At 41.1% G+C, this 19,427-nt stretch overlaps 3 protein-coding genes across 8 annotated transcripts; 2 read left to right on the forward strand and 1 right to left on the reverse strand.

Annotated features, from left to right (window-relative positions):
* Positions 1-2,934: 2,934 nt before the first annotated feature.
* luc7l (LUC7-like) lies at positions 2,935-9,136 on the reverse strand. 6 transcript variants are annotated; one of them, XM_084343124.1, is made up of 11 exons: positions 8,920-9,133; positions 7,367-7,437; positions 6,201-6,295; positions 5,967-6,065; positions 5,745-5,855; positions 5,451-5,594; positions 5,158-5,334; positions 4,920-5,008; positions 4,786-4,815; positions 4,515-4,676; positions 2,935-4,183 (listed from the first exon to the last, which is right to left on the reverse strand). In XM_084343124.1, exons 2-11 carry the CDS (start codon positions 7,422-7,424, stop codon positions 4,063-4,065), a joined length of 1,086 nt encoding a protein of 361 aa, XP_084199250.1. In that variant the 5' UTR covers positions 7,425-7,437; positions 8,920-9,133; the 3' UTR covers positions 2,935-4,062. The 6 variants fall into 6 exon arrangements, with proteins under 6 accessions (XP_084199250.1, XP_084199254.1, XP_084199253.1 ...); XM_084343128.1 differs by lacking the exon at positions 8,920-9,133 and adding an exon at positions 6,979-7,021; XM_084343127.1 differs by lacking the exon at positions 8,920-9,133 and adding an exon at positions 6,955-7,021.
* A 139-nt stretch (positions 9,137-9,275) lies between these two features.
* fam234a (family with sequence similarity 234 member A) lies at positions 9,276-15,545 on the forward strand. The gene is made up of 12 exons (XM_084343122.1): positions 9,276-9,611; positions 10,321-10,622; positions 10,705-10,815; positions 10,925-11,107; positions 11,980-12,104; positions 12,334-12,466; positions 13,026-13,158; positions 13,283-13,426; positions 13,785-13,866; positions 13,977-14,129; positions 14,212-14,314; positions 14,403-15,545. Exons 2-12 carry the CDS (start codon positions 10,352-10,354, stop codon positions 14,612-14,614), a joined length of 1,650 nt encoding a protein of 549 aa, XP_084199248.1. The 5' UTR covers positions 9,276-9,611; positions 10,321-10,351; the 3' UTR covers positions 14,615-15,545.
* A 2,050-nt stretch (positions 15,546-17,595) lies between these two features.
* cox6b1 (cytochrome c oxidase subunit 6B1) lies at positions 17,596-19,414 on the forward strand. The gene is made up of 4 exons (XM_084341558.1): positions 17,596-17,742; positions 18,469-18,582; positions 18,777-18,877; positions 19,168-19,414. The coding sequence occupies exons 2-4, from the start codon at positions 18,477-18,479 to the stop codon at positions 19,219-19,221; spliced, it is 261 nt and encodes an 86-aa protein (XP_084197684.1). The 5' UTR covers positions 17,596-17,742; positions 18,469-18,476; the 3' UTR covers positions 19,222-19,414.
* The last annotated feature ends 13 nt before the right edge of the window (positions 19,415-19,427 follow it).

A 19,427-nucleotide genomic window follows, 5' to 3' on the forward strand; every position in this document is an offset into this window, starting at 1 on the left:
TGGGAGTGTGGTCTTCAGTCGTCCCCCATGACCCTGTCGTCTCCCCTGCGAGAGTCCGACCTGCCATTCATACTGTCTCCGTCTATCTCGCTCCCGTCACCGGTCTCTGGATGGGAGTTCTTGGTCCCTGGACAACCTGGGGGACGGGACAGTAGGAGATACAGAAAAAAGTAGAAAGCAAGAGCGTATAAAGAACCAAATAAAACACAGTATGAAGGAGTTTATTTAGATTCTGTATATGACCGCAAGGGAGTGAAATATCCTGCTTATCTACTAAAAACAATGAGATTATGTAGTTGTGAATAACTTCAAGCTTCTGCCAAAATTTACACATAAGATTGGAAGGTTGGAGCTGTTTCTGTGTAGTTGCATAGTGTGTGGGCTTTGTGTGAACTGTGTAAGTTCTTTTCATGCATTTACTTGTGTCTGGAGGTTTGCTCACTGCTGTGACAGCGTCCTCAGCTGCTTCCTTGGATGACCTGGGTGATGAGACAGTATGAGATCATGAGGGGAGTTACACAAGTACAAGCTTACAGAAGAAAGAAGCATGCGTGACATACACTACCAACTTTGAGTCCAACATCCTGCTTATCAATCTGCTAAAACCAAAGACCCTTGCAAAAAACTTCTGCTTCTGCCAAAATATAGACAGATTATGAGATGTGTCGCCAATTAAAGGTGCAATATGTGAGATTTTTAGTTTACAAAAATCTAGAAATAACCAAACTGATCAACAAAATGTTAAGAAACAAGCGTTTTGACGTTATTTGCAGAGGTGTCTACTTAAGTTAGCACGCTAACCAGCTAGCCTCGAGCTGTCCTGTCTTGGAATACCATTCTGAGCTCCCATTCTGGACCACTGCCGCTAACTGCAGTGGTCGTTAGCTAGTTAGCTCAGTTTGCTATGCAGCTAGCCGTTACTATAATGTGTTTGCCTCGTATTTGTTTGGAGTATGAATTCAAAAGGTTGCCAATTTATTTTTCTTCTTTCTTTAAAGTGAAGTTTTACTGCTATGTGACATGATTAAATATGAAAAAGCTGCCTTTCAAAATAAAAGTCAAGGACATGCCAGTATAAACTGTGCAAATGCACACAAGGGGAACTTAAAGTCACCCTGACCATTGCAATACAGGCCTGTCAATACAATAGCTTACAGTAGTTACATGCTTTGTGGGTGTCGTGTGAACTGTGTAAGCTGTTTTCCTGCATTTACTTGGGTTTGGAGCGGTGACGGCGTCCTCGGCTGCGAGAGCGGGATCGGCTGCGATCCCTCCTCCTCCTCTCCCTGGAGCGTGAGCGAGAGCGGGAGCGGCTCCTGCTTCGGTCACGAGAACGGGACCTGATAAGAAGCAGAAAATAACATATAATAACATATAAATCGTAACTCACATCAAATAGTCCCTTTATTCAGAAAAGAATGGTTGATTTAAATGTAAATAGATAGAGCAGCTTTCTTACCTGCTATGCTCTCTGCTCCGTGATCTGCTCCTGTGAGATAAGTGGATGCCAAAATCATTTGTTTAAACAGTGAACACACATTGTTTTTCCAACAGATGAACTTTTATAAATGTCTGCACTCACCTCTTCCTCATCTTTTCTTCTTTCTCCTTCTCTTCTCCTCTCTTAAGTTGCTCCTGCTCCATTTTCTCCTGCTTGTCGACCACAGTTTTCTGATAAAATAAAAATGCACTACCTAATTAGAAGTGAAACTCTTTATCCTCATCCTAAAGATCCCACATATATTTATATTTCATTTAGGCTTGTTGTAGTCATAGCTTTAACATGCTCACGGTGGGAAGAGTTGGTGCCTACCTTTAGTTGGTCCAGCTTGTCTCTGATCTGGATGAAGCCCAGGTGAAGGTGAAAGTGTATTGAGTGAGCACAACTCTAATGTGAGTCAATATTTGAGTGTGCAGAGAGATAAGGAAAAGTGTAGGACAACTTTTTAAAGCAAGCAAAGACAAAATTGAGAGTGTAATTGAAGTCTGAAGTTGCAGAATGGATGCTTTATTGATCTTGGTGGGAATATTTTCAACATAAATCATATGTAGTAAAAAAACAAAGCAAGTTATGAATGTCAAACCTCTCATCATTTCAGAATAAAATGCATCCAGGTTTCTTTGCAGAAAAGTGCAGCAATAATGTTTTAGATGTTATTTTATTTATTATTTTATCTATTTTATTTTAACCAGAATTGAGGAATTGGAAACATGATTTTGCATAATTTCACATAAATCTTTCTATAAATGCTACCTGGTGACTGGGAAAACAATCATTTGCATTATATCATATGTCAGCAAATATGACCTCAAATAGTTGAGGAAAGTTCTCAATATGTTTAATATGGAAATAATGGCAGTAAAAAATGTCTAGAAAAGAACAATTCTGCATTAAAGTATAAAAATATATCAATATAATCCATAGAGCAATATTCAAGTGGGAATACTGTATTATCTTTAAGGTGCACTGTGTACTTTTGGCTTCATTGACTGATTTATTTCTATTTTTATGCCTAAACGAACTAAATAAACAAACTGACCTTAAAGGACAACACAGTTTCATACCGTTTTACTTTGTTTATATGTGGCGGACCCTGCCACCTTTCTAGCTTCAAACATTGTTCTGGGGACCTTTTTTCCTCCGAGAACAGCATGTTTATTTAGTAATGGAAAAAATAATATTTCCGAGTTTGGGTCATTACCTCATTTATTGTAAATATTAAAATTCTGAGTTTGAATCTCTTCTCCAAAACTACATAGCGCCCCTTTAATTAAACTCACCCGAAAAGTAACACCAACTTGACCCTCTATCATGCAACATAATGGTCCAATGTAAATGAAATGTATTTATCTTTGTAAAAAAAATATATAATCTAATAATTCAACCATGATAAACATGACATGACCTTGGCAAGAAAGACCAGCAGACAAAGATTAAAATGGTGGGATTTTTTTTTTATTTGAGACTTTAAAGAAAGATTTCCAGCAGAACATAAACAGATGACTTCACACATGAGGTCAAAGCAATGCATCCATTAAAATCTGTTTTCAATTATAAATCTATTCACAAGGGAATTTGTCCAAATTGGGCTAAAATTTGAATTTCATGACTTGACTAATAAAAGGTATGTACAGTTATAGCACTGAATGTCAGATGTATCACTTCTGAACCTTCTGCTTCACGTGCTGACACTATCTTTGCAGTTACCATTTATTTTCTTTATCTTAAATAAAAGAAATCAAGATAGAAACAAATTATGAGACAAGATACTTCAAACAAGCACTCACTTATACTGGCCAAACTCTCAATCAATAGAGTCCCTTCACTACTGTCAACATAAAATAAAACTTGATTAAAGAAAAAAGTGGACGAGAGAAATACGTTCAATACTAATTCTCGCAACTTTGAAACCTTTTGGTTTTGAACTGTGTTCCTAAAACTTTAGCTGGGCTTTATCAAACTAAGTTAATGTGGACATTCAAGAACTGCACTCTGTACGACAACAAATGTCGATTACCAGGAGAGAATAATCTTTAGATTTAAAAAAAGAAGAAGAACTTGATAGGACGAAAGGTTTTCAGACCATGACAATCAGTAGGCCCAAAACATATTTACAGACAGATTCTGTATCAAAAGACCAGTAATCAATAAAAGAATATGGATTAGTTACATTTACGCTTCAGTCCAGCAGACCATCAGTTTACTTTCTCTGGTAGAATCATTATAGGGTAGTTTATAACAAGACATGAGATGTATTGGATACAGACGGCCACCAAATTACAGATGTAGGTATTACAATACACTCCACTACTGATCAATAACTAATCCCCCCATCCAATACAATCTTCTCATATATCTGGATGCTAGAAAAATTGAATCCATACAATATTTCAGGTACACTCTGGCTCGGCTGCATCAACTGTAAAAGCAAAAAAAGGAGGCAGGCGGGAGAACAAAGGGGTCAAGGCAAAGGACTGTGGAACATTATGTTATTATAAATGGACAGACAGGTGAGGGAGACAGGAGGAGGTTGTGTGTCGTGATTGATGGGAGTGTGGTCTTCAGAGGTCCCCTGTGTCCCTGTCATCTCCCCGGCGGGAGTCTGACCTGCCGTTCATACCGTCCCTCCTGTCTCGCTCCCGTGACCTGTCTCTGGAGGAGCGCTCTCGGTCCCTGGACGACCTGGGGGACGAGACAGAGTGAGATAATCAGAGAAGTAACACATGTATGAGCAGACAGAAGAAAGTAGAAAGCAAGAGATAAACTACCAACTTCCAGTACAATATACTGCTTATCTTGAAAACCAAAGACCCTTGCAAAAAACTTAAAGCTTCTGCCAAAATACAGACAGAATATGGAGATGTGTCGCCAGTTAAAGTGAAGTTCGACTGCTGAGTTATATAATCAAATATGAAAAAGCTGCACTCATGACAAATGTGTTGGATCTGTTTCTTGGTAGTTACATACTGTGTGGGTGTTGTGTGAACTGCGTAAGCTGTTTTCCTGCATTTACTTGTGTTTGGAGCTCTGCTCGTGGCTGTGACGGTGTCCTCGGCTGCGAGAGCGGGATCGGCTGCGATGCCTCCTCCTCCTCTCCCTGGAGCGTGAGCGAGAACGACGCCTTTCTCGTGATGCGGAGCGTGAGCGTCTCCTTCTGCGGTCACGAGAACGGGACCTGATAAAAACAGAATGCGATACATCAGTTATAATTTATATCAGATAGTCCCTTTAATCAGAAATACGAGTTGATTTAAAATGTAGATCGATGGGTGCAGCTTTCTTACCTTCTATGCTCTCTGCTCCGTGATCTGGTCCTGTGACATAAATGGATGTCAAAACCATTAGTTTGACGATAAACAAAGCTATTCCACAGATTAAATTCCATTACTGGGACCGGGATTTTAAACGTTAGACTCACCTCTTCTTCATCCTTTCCTCTTTCTCCCTCTCTTCTCGTCTCTTTAGTCGCTCCTGGTTCCTTTTTTCCTGCTTGTCGACCACAGTTTTCTGAACAAATAAAAACACAGAATCAAATTAAAAATCTTTATTTAAATTTTAAAAGACAGTTTATGACCTACTCCTAGATATATTTGGAATTACTTTCTGCTTGTTGTAGTAATGGGATCATAGGGGGTGCACGGTGGGTTGGATGATACCTTTAATTGGTCCAGTTTCTCTCTGATCTGGATGAAGCCCAGGTGAAGTTTCCCACCAAAATGGTCGGCCAAACGACGGTCATTGTCATGGAGACCGAGGTAAGCAGAGCACACCTCACACACCCGAAGCTTCTGCTGCTGGAAGCTGGAAGCCGGCATGGAGTTTCTGTACTCTTCCTGAGAGGAGAAAAGAAAAAAGGGGTCATTAAAGCATGATAGGAGGGAATCATTAATATAAGAAAATCACCACACCACATTAAGCTGGAAGCACCTCCATAATACCCCTTCCTTACCTCTGCATCCTTCTTCCTAGTGCGGACCTTCTCCACCTCCTGCAAGACCTTCTGTGCCTCATCAACGTTGCCCTCGGCTCCAAGCTGCTCAGCCTTGGCCAGGAGCTTCCCGATTTCCTCATTCAGCTCATGAACCTTCTCTGCCTGCAGCACAGCACAAAAAAAATACAACTTACATCTGACATGTCTGTCACAAAACTATTGATGTGTATGACACGGCTCATACAAGCCAAATATGTGTACGTAAAACACAGATATCACTTTGGTGTTTAAAAAAAACCTTTTGTCACTCACCTTTGCTGCCACCTCAGCACTGATCTCTTCTTGGGTCTCAGCCAGGCGTTTCTTGGCTAGTTCTGTCCTCCGGTCACAGTCGGCGATGAATGACTCCAGGTGATCGACCGCCTTTAGGAGTGAGAACATTTGTTAACAGTTAAACCAACTCTGTAGTTTTATTATCATGACTGACAACTCTATGTTCTGCACACCTATGTTACTTAGTCTGAAATCACTTACGTCAAGCTCAAAGAACAGATCTCTCTCCTTAGAGGCAATTTCGTAATCTGCCCGCAGTGCCAGGTCATGGATCTTCGTGCACTCTCCCAGGTCCATACGCTGTCACGAAAACACAAGCAGACGTGACTCAAACTGCACAAATTCAAAAATGAATGAACTTATATTGATATACTTTGAAAAATAGACACTGGAATAGTTTCTAGCTGGTCAAGCCAAGCCTTGTGGGACACTTACAGTTCCAGACAGGATGTCATGCGGACAGCAGTTTAGAAGATGACTTTTGCAGACTCGCTCATCAGTGAACTTGACCCTCTGTCGCGTCTCATCCCCTGAAACAGTCCAAAAAAACAGCCAGTGAGAAAGACCTCACATACTTGTGAGCAGGGGCGAGGTCTCCAGTGCTTTAATATACATTACTATAAATACACTACATTCACGTGTTACTATGACTGGATTCAAGCATTTTGTGCCCGCCTAAATGAATAAAAAACAACTTTTATTCTTGTGATTGTCAAAGTTTTGCATATACTTTATTGGTGTGACAAAAAAAAAAATGCCTCTGATGGACTATGTTCTAAGAAGTAAAAGTTAGATGTGTGCATGTATATGGTACTTCCTCTTGTTCTTGGTTCTTACCTTACCAAACCTCAATAAAAAAATGTGACCATGTCAAAGCCTCACCTCAGTTTAACTTGTGAGAAGGCTTAATGTCCACTCTGTTAATGTGGAGCATGAGATTACGCAAATGGGGCACACAACTGTTAAATAACTGAATTCTTGTTGTCTCAATTTTCTAGTGTGAACAGAACTAACTTGTGTTCATTACATTTTAATACACTTGGCTATACAGAAAAGACTGCTATCAAGACTGTGATAAGAAATGTAAACGGTTCAGACAAATGTTCCAGCCAAACCTTTTACAAATATGAAACACAAATTGAAACAAAAAACAAAAGAAATCCAAGAAAAAAATGTAGGTTATACACACTGCGATCTGCACCACATACTGTACCCTTCTGCATCTTCAAGACCTCAGCAGCAGAATTTTAAACCCGCTGTAGAAAAGTATAAATGGGAACAGTTTTCTTGCCCATACCTGTAGTAAGAAGTTGGGAGTCATACACAAGTCAGATTGTAAATGATGTGTGCAAAGGTTTTGTTTCGATGACTGCTAAAATTGCCTTCTGAAAACAGACGTCTAATGGACAACTGCTCGTTTGGATTCAGCGCGACCAGACGTCTTTAGCTCAAGCTGCATATCACTACTCCAAATTGCAATTCTATTGCCACTGAAGATATACCCATTTGTGTGATTACAAAAAGGCTACAATAACTTCCGGAAGGCAAACAAATTGTTTGGATATTCATCATAACAGCTTTAAAAATTATGTGTGACTCACGGCTCGATGAACATGAGGCTTTTCTGCAACTCCTTTGCAGATTGATGTAGGCTGGCATAGATACACTGAACCTTAATGAATAAAATAAAGGGGCCACAATTGTTCAGTTTGTATGCAACAAATGTATGGGAAGAATTTGATATCAATCTCATCACACATACACCCACAAACTCACAACATAAATGTACTCTAACTGTACAGATCGAATTATCAACTTGGTAAAAGATAATCCACAGGGCTGTAATTCTATTCAATCAACCTCTGATTTGTAAAATGGCAGGGCAGCAATAAGCTGTCAATTTCTGCTCATCACAATCAGACTTGACAGCTGATTTACCTGCTAATGTTTGTATCCATACGGCTGAAAGAAAATCACTACAACTGTATTTAAGCAGGTGAAAACAGCAGTAATTATATTATCAGTATGATATTCATTTAAAAGGCTTATATATTTATTTAAATACCTAGCATAAATGCTTGTGCAGTTTGTTCTACACCCAGGAACAACCAGTCAAAATAAAATTATGACCTATAATTAAATCAGATTGTTCAGTACAATTTAAGGTAACATTACTTGTGCATTACTATTCTGCGCTACTTAATACTTCTACTAAATTACAGAGGCAAATATAGTGCTTGTTTCTCACTATATTTATCTGGAAGCTGCAGTTACACGTGACCTCCTTGACCTAGTTACATAAATAATTCAACAGTATAAAGTGGTTCGAACAAACCCCACCTTGAACCAGCTACAACATTATTGTTATTGGTAATAACAATGCAAAAATCCAAGTAACACTGACAGGAGCCACTCTGTCACATGAGAGTTTTTACTTTTGATACTTTCAATATATTTTGCTGATCGTACCTGAAGGTTTACATTAATTACATCAAGAAAAAAGTAAATAACTTTTAATTTAACTTGACTATTTTAACTTTAAAATGACATGGGTGCTTGAATCAAGAGTTATTAAGCTTTACTAGGTTAAATGGTTGTTATTATCCCTTTGCTTTTGCCACAGGCACTTGTCACATTATGACGTTAGCAATAAATTGGGTAATTCATCAGGGAAATAGCCAGATCCATGAAGCCTACAGTTAAATTCAGCAGTGAACATGTGACCGGAGCAGAGTTATCAATCTCAGTAGTTTTAGTTGAATATTTGCCAGAGGCATGTATATTGTTAAATATAGCTCAATGCTAGGTAGCATGGCGCCTCAATCTTCCATAAGTTCACAATAACAGTAGCGTTAGCTTACGTTAGCTTAGCTAACAGCTAGGATTTCGGTTGACGCTAAAAGTGTTAAAGCCGAAACTAAAACGTGGCGGCTCCTCACGTTAAAATGAGCCAAAATGGATACAAACATTAAGTCCTTAAGTTAATCCGTATAGGCTGCGGCACTCTTATGTTACTGTATTTTACACAGCCCTCTGCAGTAACGTTACATCCATTCATGCAGGTCTGTCCATCACACACCAACACAAGCCAGCCTCAGCAGTGGCTCCATCTTGGCTAGCTAGCTAGCTCAGCTAGCATGCTACGGCAACTCACCATCCCTAGCTGTTCCCATTAGCTGGTCGAGCAAAGCTCTCATTTGAGCTTGGGCAGACATTGTTGTGGAACTCCAGTCGATAGCGCTATAAAAAATGAGCAACTGAAAGAAACTCCTTAGTGTTTTTGTTAGGTTAATTGATTATTTATTCGTCCAAGCATCACCGCTCGCAGCTTTTCTCAATTTCGTGGACGAGCCAGTTTCCGTTTTATATTAGGGAAGTGACGACAGGGCCTGTTGTTTGAAAGTTCCGTTTAGGGAGGGTCACTGGTGTGACAATGACCAATCGTAGCGCTTGAGAACAAGCGGGTTAGCCAATCACAGCGGGCTGAGCCGAACTGTGTATTCCGTGGATCGTTTCGCCCTGAGCTTAGCCTCTCAGGCAGTAGCTAAACCAGTATGTCGACCACTGGTAGCTCCCCTAACTAGTTATATTTAGGTTTCAGTTAAATACGGCTACTGCTTGTGATAGTGTCATAGTTGGAGGTTTCAACCTCGCTTATCTCGTAAATTCGTCAACATAGGCAGAGAGAAAGCGCTACCCGGAAGACAAACTTAAGGCAATGAGCCTCTCGACAATAGTGGGCTTGCCATTGATTTGTTTACGTAGCTGAGGTTGACAGGCACTGACAGGCCTACTACCTTCAGTTAGCAGTACCAACGACCACTTCGGACGAGAGTGGACAGTAAAGTAAGAAACTTTTCTCTAGTTGGTGTAAATTCTTCATTTAACTTCAAGTGGCGAGACTTCCGGGGTAACTTTACCCCGTGTTCCTGCCGTTGTAGGGCCTGGCTTTGTTCAACAAGTTAGCGACTTAACCAGGTGTTAACCGTGAACTTTGTAAACCAAAGCTCGCTAACAATGTTAGCTATCCGACATTGAACTGCTCGGTTTAAGCGTTCTTCGAGGGCTGCTTAGCTAACACTACACGGTAATTTCACGGTTTTTAATAACTCTGACACGAGATATGCTGCTAACGTACACACCTACTTTTAAGAGTAATAAACATTGGCTAGGGAGCCAGTAACAGGATATGTTTGCCCGGGGGATGATTGTTCATTATGGGTTTGTTGTTTTTGTGCTGAGAAATCTCTGGAGTCAGTGCTGGCACGTCTGAATAGGCTCAGACCCACAAAGGTTGATGCAGCAGAAATAGCTGGACTGATTGACACTGCTGCCTTCAGTATTTTTTCATGTGCTATATCTGTGAATGCCAGCGAGTTTTGTCTGTTATCACTGCTGGCTACTTTGACACATGCAGGTTTGTAGTTGAGTCCACACTGGGACAGATACAGGAGAAACCTGTAAGCAATGATGGGAGTATTCACTGTGTGTGATCAAATCAATCTCAATCAGTATATTGAGGTTTTACTGTATGCTTTCCCCCCCCTGTGAGTAGATCTGTGGGCCGGTGATGCATTGAGGCGACTATGGAGACCACAGGCAGTGCCACCGAGGGCGACCCACTGAAGAGGGGAGAGGATGGTGCAGAGACGGGAACAGCGCCGTCAGCAACAGAGCTGAAGAAGAAGAGTTGCAAGGAAGTCTTGGGGTTTGCCAAATTGACACACTGGCGTACCGCAGTCTTCTTCCTCTCCCTGTTCCTGTGCCTCACCATAGTGTTTGCCTTCTCCTTCATCATCCCCTGCCCTGTCAGACCACAGTATCTCGCCTCCTGGAACAGGACTTTCACTGATGCAGGTGTGTAAAATTGTGGGCTTTTGACCGCTTGGTAGTGTTTTAAATGCAGAACTAACCACTATGCTCTCTTTATTTACCACAGTAACCTATGACTTCTTGGCTATTGAAGATGCAAGCAAGGACAAGGTGATGGATGTCCTGTTTGTTTTCAAAGACACAACAGGCAGTCAGAACAATTCGTGTGCTGGTGCAGGTATAAAGTCTTCTCCAGTTTTAATAAAAAGGAAACGAGAGTTGGATTGCTTTGTATTGTATGTTGTTCTGTGTAATTCAGCCACGCACTGTGTGTTTTTTTTTTCCAGGTCTGCCCTCGCCATGTGTGTTTGTGTCAGCAGTGGATGGGACAGATGGAGAGACGCTGTGGGAGCGTCCACTGGATCCTGAGTACCACTGGGCCCAGTGTGGTTTGGATGAAGACACAAGCAGAAACTGGGACTGTCTGCTGTCCCATTCTGACCAGCTCACAGCCGTTGACAAATACACTGGTTAGTGACTCTGTCTATGTATTGTGTATGGTACAAATGACAAAAAGTTTCACAAAGTTAAATTTTTTTTTAAAATAATGTATATTTCTATGCAACTTTTACAAATCTATGCATTCATACCATCAAAAACAACTTCTACATTGAGAGTAAGTCATTTTAGGGCTGCCAAAAGCAATTATTTTCATTGTTGATTAAATTTGACATTTATTTTCTCAATTAATCGATTAGTTTATGAGTCTTTAAAATATCAGAAAATGGTGAAAAATGTCAATCAGTCTTTCCCAAAGCCCAAGATGATCAAATATGTATACTTTTTAGTCTACAACCCAAATACACTCACTACACACTTTAATTTTCATAGAGTAGTAAAGAAGCCAGGAAATAATCACTGTTATAAAGCTGGAATCAGAAAACAACGCTGAACACCTGAGTTGTTTTGTCTCTTGTCTATTCATTCTTTATTCTTTAGACAGGCATAACATATTTACGCCTGCCTGTGTAGAAGTTTCCGTGATTATACTTTACTGGTAATAAGAAAGTTGTGGTTTGCTCACTGAACAAAATTCTAACACCGATGATCCTTAAGATGCATTTAAAAGCTCAGAGAAAAATTAGTCAGTGGGCCTTGAGTTAAGAGTTTTTATATGTACAATTCTTTAACACTACTAATTAAGATGTATTGTGTTAAGTGTTTGTCTTCTGGGTGTGGTTTTCAAACAGGAATTACAGGTTTCTACTACACCCATACTTTTTGTTTGTTACCCCAAAGTAAAGAATGAACTTTAATGCTTAGAAAACAGCTGTAGTTTTTGTTATAAAATCAGATCAGCTCAGTCAGATTGAGAGTTCCTGTGTGATGTGTGTGTGTACAGGTGACGTCAGGTGGCAGCAGCCTCAGCCTTCTGGTCTGCGCAGCACTGTGCCCGTTCTCAATGTCCCAGATCTGGATGGGGACACGGTCAGCGAGGTGGCTCTGGTGGCGTCTGACAACACACAGGTAAACATCAGTGATGTTATTTCACACTGCTGCTGCATTCATTTCCTTGCTTTGCTCATTTCTTACAGGGAGGGGATCGAGTCCTGTTTTTTAAAATGTTTTCCTCTATAATATCCGGCTGTAACAGGACACAAATATGCAAATAATGAGCACTGGAAATGAAATGTCCCATTAATGTTTCAGCAAAATAGAATTCACCTCATTTTAATGTCTGCCATCACATTTGCAGACTCAGCTGGTATTCCTCTCAGGGCAGACGGGTGTCCAGATTGGTTCTACGGTGGTTCTTGACTCTCCAGAGACGACCAATCATCTTCTCCATTGCACTAAAGCGGGTTCTCACTATGTACTACTCCAAAAAGGTTTGTATCTAAAACCAGATGTTGAGGGGTGAAAACCAGTATGTGTGTGTGTGTGTGTGTGTGTGTGTGTGTGTGTGTGTGTGTGTGTATAAGTCATTGTAGCCCAAATGTCACTTACACCCCTCTGTCTATCTGCCTATCTGCAGCCAGACCAGCTAAATCTTGCAAAGTCTTTCTTAACAGAGCAGTGCAGCACTGAATCAAAGTAGTTAAGAAGTGTCTGAAATTAGAAGCAGGTCAGCTGCTAAAAGAGAAAACAGCCCGAGGATATAAAGAATTTTAAAAGCCGCTATTATGTATATAGAAACCAATGGGATTTGTCTTAAAACTGTCCTCAGGGCGTGTGCTACTTTTGTCAGGAATTGTTCTTATGTAGAAAATGGTGACACTTGATCAGAGACTAGAGAACATCTCACATGAACTTGTGGTGTACAGTAGCTTAGTAGTCCGCTATTAAAATATAAATAAAAGTTTAGATACACTGTTTTACACTGATGTATACACTTGGTTGTACTGTCCTCTTGATGGCAGCAGTGAGTAATGTTGTGCTCCTTCACAGACACTGGCTTGTATGGACTGGCACTGTGGAGGATTGCTGCCAAGGCTAAAGCAGGTGTGGAGGCAGGCCTCAAGAAAGACAAACACTGGGAGAAAAATGCCGATCCAACGTCTGGCCTCGTACCTGTCTACGAGTAAGAAGCGGCCCACGTTCACCTGTTGATGAACACTTCAGCAACACACATTTCTCCTAAGCCGCCTGTCCTCATTGTGCCTGCAGCTAGAGACTTTGGCTAATATTTATTTTTCACATTGCAGGTCTGACTCCATGAGAAAAGTGCTAAGAGCAGGAGAAACAGACGAACCACCCAACCTGCTGCTTGTGATGGCGAAGGAGGTGGCGTTAGTCGACGGAAAGAATTTGCAGCTACTGTGGAGGTTCAATACAAGCTCAGTCCTCAGGTAACCCTTCTGTTTGTTTTAGTACTGCATATAACAATTAGTAGATAATACAATGAATTGATTAAGAGATAAAGAAAAAATAATTTGGCAACCATTTTGAGCAAAAATGCCAAAAACAATACACTAGTTCTGGCTTCTCAAATGTGAATCTTAATAGTAATCTAGTGGTCCAGTTGGAATATATTGTCAGCTTGCTTTTTTTTTTGCTGGGAATTAAATTATGCCTTGATGAGTCATTTTTATTGATCAGCAACCCTTTAAGAACCCAATATAGTTACATTATGGTCATTATTGTTATTATTATTGAGGCCATATACTGTCATTATAAGTCTTCTCCTCTGCGTTCTCATTCGTTCAGTGAGCCCTCCTTTGGTCACTTTAACAAAGACGAAGTACTTGACGTCGTGGTCGAGGAGGATATTGGCAACCACACAAAGAGGGTATGTTGACCCTTAACCTTTCTTACACCCAATTTTCTGTGTCCAGCATCTCTCACTGGTGATGGATTTGAATCATATATTAACCGGACCTCTGTCTGTCTTGTATGTAGGTTATAATCCTTGATGGGAAGTCCGGTGGCGTGCTGTGGGAAGTCAACCTCTTGGCTGCTCCTAACTCGCCGAGACCCGCTTCAATACACACCACCAACTACTTCTCGATCTTCATGTTTTGGGGCATGATGCCTTCAGATACCAACTCCTCTGTGAGTGCTCCGCCTTTATTAAAAGATGTGTGTTAACAGATTCCTCATTAAATGCTAATCGGACTCAAATGTTTCCATCCAGGTACCGTTAATTAGTGACCGACGCTCTTACCTGCTCCATCCTCTCTACTCTAAAGTTCTCCTTGAGTCGACCACCTCCATGGACCACATCATAACATTTAAAGGTGCTTTTTGCTCTTCGATGTCCTATGTTTAAAAAAAAAAGATTATTTAGAGTTGTTTGTGTGACCTGTATTGCTGTGTTTATCTTAGCCACCCTGTTGGAGCGTGGACGCCATGCCGCCTACATCATGCTGTCAGGTCCTGAGAGGGAGGGAGCTGAAGGCACTGTGGTCCTCAGCAAGCGAAAGCTGAAGCAGGACGTCTCGTACAGCAACGTGCTCCGTATCGGCACAGGCGGAGGTTCAGAGAGCAACGACGACATCAAAGAGGCCTTCAACCGTCTCCGCTTCAGCGACTGGTGAAAGGACCAACTGTAATATGCACAGTACATTGATTTGTGGCGTAGCTAAACTCTAAAAACCAAAGTGTGTACACTAGCTATCACTTTCCAACTGCTGACAACCAAAAAAATCTTTTACGTTTAGAGACATTACGGAGTTCTTCCATTAATCTCCATTGGACAAACCGGGCATTAACTGTTTTCAGACTTAACTGCAGCATGAGTTTGATCTCACCTAGTGTCCAAAGAGCTGCTGTTCTCTGACAATCACGTAGTTCAGATGGTTGTTCTCCTGCTGATAAACCCAAATTGAAGACCTTCCTTGCTGTATTTCTAGCACTTTCATGTATCAATGCAATGCTCCTTTTTTAATTGCAGAGGCTGGATTATTATTTAGATCTATGCAACTTAACGTCGCACTGGGCTTTAAAGGCAGCAGCCTGTGTATTTCAAACTATAGTAGCCTTAAAGGAACGTTAACACAGTCATAGGGCTTTGTTTCTTTTGATACATATCCTCAAACTGAACAGCAAAACAGACGTACCTTAAGGTGTACTATGTGGTTACATTTTTGTTACGTGTTCTGTGGTATTGGTATGGCAGTGTTTTAGTCAGTGGTACTGTAGGCAATAATCAAAACGTGTGTGTCGTACGTACTCAATCCAAGATGCTGTAACTAGTGATGCTCTTAAACGCACACTGATTTAACCTTTAAGGCACTCACTGCTGGGTCTCAAAGGTTTTCCATAATATTGAGTTGTTGCTGTGGGTTTACGGCTCCTATTTTAAAAGCTGTTCTGTCAGATTAGTTCATTAAGTGAAAATGAGGTTCTTGTCTTTGCTGTACATTAATATATTGAACCTGTGGGACGTGCCTTTGTTCGAGCTCTTATCTTTTCTTTCTGACTTGATATGTTTTGAATTTGAGCAATATTAAACTATTTTAAAATAACTGCGTTTTTGTTTAGTCTTCATGATGTCTCACTATAGCAGCAAATACAATGAAGATAAACGATACCTACTGGGGCAGCTTTATAATCGTAGCGACTGAGGATGAAGCCCTCTTTGCAAAACCAAACAAACTGAGTTATCTGAGAGCAGTGAAATCTTTCTGTCCAATCTTTTTATCTTCATTTATCTTCGATCAGTGTACAGTTGATTTCACGAGGGACGTCGTCTGAGGATGATTTCTTTTGCCTGTTTACTCGCAGTGGAATTCAGGAACAGAGCGAGAATTGTGTGATTTGTTAAGCAGTTTTAGAAGCTTTCAATTATTTCACACTGGAACAAGCTGAACTACAGCAAAGCATCCCCAGGGAAAAGTCTAGTTTGGTTAACAAAAGCTACTTAGAAAAAGTGCCTAAAACTTCTTGGTAGAAACCTGACAGCCTTACCCAAAAGTCACATGCCAGAAAACCAAAAATAAAATAAAATAGCCCACTGTTTATGGACAAGTTCAATGAATGTCAGCTTTGAATTACAGTAGAAAATCATTATCAAAATTAAATATAGAAAAGAATTAATTTACTTTAATGACCCCCCCAAAAAACCCAACTAAACTACATTTTAAAAGCTGACTTTACAAAAGCCAGGAAACTGATTACCTCAGAATTAAACAAAAAGTGAAGTAGAATATTAAAGTTACGTTGTACGAGCTAAAAAGTTCTACTTTACTTTAATATGAATGTTAATATAAAGATTATTTGTTTCCTCAATTTCTTTATTTTAAGTAAACTCTGTTAAATTTTACAGTGCTAGTGCAAAATGTAGTTAAACTACAAGTTTCATTAGTTCACTACACGTCAACACTGTTGTTAAGGGAGACGCAACATTAATTTTGGATGCTTTTCTTACAATTTTCTTAAAAGTGTCAAACCTGAGAAAACAAAAGAGGTGAACTGATGATGCATCTGATATTGAACGCTTTAATAACTTCCGTTTGATTTACAATATACGGTCATCTCAACAATCAGCTGTCTTACTCCAGGATGTGTTGCTTTAAAACAGTTGCATCAGGCAGTGAAATCCTGCCCAGTCATCTCATGTAACAGAGAACAGAGAGGTTTGTTAATCAGTTACATGAAATCACGTCTTTGCTGCCCTCTTGTGCTGTAGACACTAGTTTAATGCATTGCAACACATCACCGCAGCCATGCGCACTATGTCCCGTCTGTCCATGGATGTATCGACTCCAGTCACGTATCACAGGGCTGTACAGTACACTTTACTCCCTCAGTCATTACCGCGCGTTGTTTGGTCACCATGACGCACAGCTGCTGTCGGGCCCTGCCCTCCTGAATAACCACGGGAAAGGAAAGTCGCTCCATGTAGGGAAATAATTGGAGCATGAAACACGAAGCCCGGCGCACCTGACGTTTTTAAGAAAACGTTGCGCGGCAGGAAAAACGGGCGCTGAGACGTGGCTGGAGGGGAGGCGCGGAAACAGGACGCTGCGGGGTCGTGATGAGGAAACAGGATGGAGCACCTGGTCGGAAAAGAGGGACTCATGTGGAGCAACACGGCCCAGCTTTTTACCACTTTTAGAGTCAGTCCTGACCTGTTGCCCAGCTTAACAAATGCCATTATGATCGCGCAGGACTGCGCTCTCTGACGTGACTCACACAGTATCACCTCCGTGTCCTCACATGACCGGACAGCTGCAATTCCTAGACAGAGTTTCTGATCTGGACAAAAATGAACTGAACACACGAGTTCAGCTGATTTAAAGACACGTGGAGCACAAAAACACCTGAAATACCTTAAAACATTAAACTCAGTCCAAAACATCTGTAAATGAGTAACAGGCAGAAGACTTCCGCCTGTGGAGAAAAGTTCACATCTGTATGGAACATGATATTAAAGCGCTTATAAGACAAAGAGACGCTTCTTCCTCTGGAGTTTTATTTAAACTTCCACATCACCTGAGCCTTCATATCACTCAGTCTCTCTCACGCACACACTCACGCACAGACACATACGTGCGTCTGTCATCTCAATGTGACCTGCAGCCGCCATACCGCCGTGATCGGACTGCACGGCAACATCTCCGAGCTGGAGCGCGCGCGTGTGGCGCTTATCAGAGGAGCGACTGAGTCTCACCGCCCCGCGCAAAAGTCACTTTGAGCTCGAGCCAGCAGACTGCCACTGAAGGTAACGTTAACACTGCATTACTCCTTCAAGCTTCTTTCTCTCGAGAGACAAACAAACGGTGTGTTTTAAACGCATCCTGAGGGATTAGTTATCAAAAAAAAAGAAAGAAAAAAAAGGGAAAAAATGCTCAGCTTCCGTCTGAAAGATGACACTAATGTGATCGTGCTCGTGGATAACTTTAACCCATTAACTCAAATTGTATTTCACTTTGTAATAGAAATGAATCACCTTGGTTGATCGAGTGTTTCATGTGTGTATGAAAAAGAAAGAAACTGGGTTATGTTAGGAGGAAATGCTCGAGCAGGCAAGGATATTGATAAGCTGTCTGCCAATATCCTTAAACACGTATTCAATCATGGCGTTTTCGGACATTAAACCTCTCATTTGAAGCTTGTTTGATAGTCGACGGGTAATATGTCGTGTTTTGTACGATGGTTTTGCTCTTTGGAAGGAGAAGTCGGAGAAAATGTTGCATTTCTAGAAACATCTTGAAGGTGCCGCATGCAGCAACCCGAAATCTCCCAAAAATAGTCCTCGGCTGAGGCTGCAGTCGGTGCACAGCCTCCAGCTGAGCAGCTCTCACGAGTCAGTACATGAGCTGCACTGTACAGGACACAGATATAGGTGCGTTTAAATGTCCGACACATGAAGGGTTAATATAGTCGAAGTGTTGTTCTTTTCGCCTTCATCCTAAAATGTCCATTGACCGTGTGATCGTCTTGACAGACGTGAAGATGGCTGAGGACATTCAGGCCAAACTTGAGAAGTACCGCACTGCCCCCTTCGATGCCAGATTCCCCAACCAGAACCAGACCAGGAACTGCTGGTCCAACTACCTGGGTGAGACTGCAAGCAGGTCAAGGTCAAAGCAGTCAGCTGTGGATCTGCACATTAAACTTTCTTCTTACAGTTAAATCAGTTAAATATATCCCCACTCGTGATTTCTAGAGGGTCACTGACATTCGCCTTGAACCTGGATCGAGGCCATGTGCTTTTTTTAATATTCATTGTTGTTATTGTTTCTCTATTAATAGACTATCACCGCTGCCAGAAAGCTCTGGATGCTAAAGGAGTGGACACGGCCCCATGTGACTGGTACAAAAGGGTCTACAAATCCCTCTGCCCCATTTCCTGGGTAAATTCATTTTTCACATCTCAACTTCTGTTTTTAAAATCCTAAAGACACAAGTTGTCGCTGGCAGAATACACACGTTTGGTACATCTCCCCTGCGTGGGCTGAGTTTGTTTAGCAGGGGTCACACAACTTCATAGTTCCTCACATTCCTGTGAGTCTGTGCTCCTTGAGAATCACAACAACATGAAGAGTTGAGGCCAAAATTAGACATTTGAGATTCTCCACCCAGTGAGAGCACGTCTCGCTTTATGTCCTTAAAAATAAGTTTCCCTCTGATTTCACCCGTGTAGATCCAGAAATGGGACGACCAAAGAGAAGAGGGAACCTTTCCGGGAAAGATCTAGCGATGCCATCTCAAAAGGTGTAATCTTCTCAGCTGAATGTGTGTTGTAGTGGTGGAAGACCACGCGGCTCCATCGCCACCTTTTCCAGTGCTGATGCTCTGTCCTAGGAGCACTCTGTAAATGACTGGTCATTCCTTATTAATGTGATGAAATGAAGAATCTGCATTAAAGTGTCTCAGGATGTATTTAAGTATCTTGGTTGTCCC

Source organism: Pagrus pagrus (assembly GCF_965226575.1).
Source record: "Pagrus pagrus genome assembly, chromosome: 21".
Taxonomy (NCBI): Eukaryota; Metazoa; Chordata; class Actinopteri; order Spariformes; family Sparidae; genus Pagrus; species Pagrus pagrus.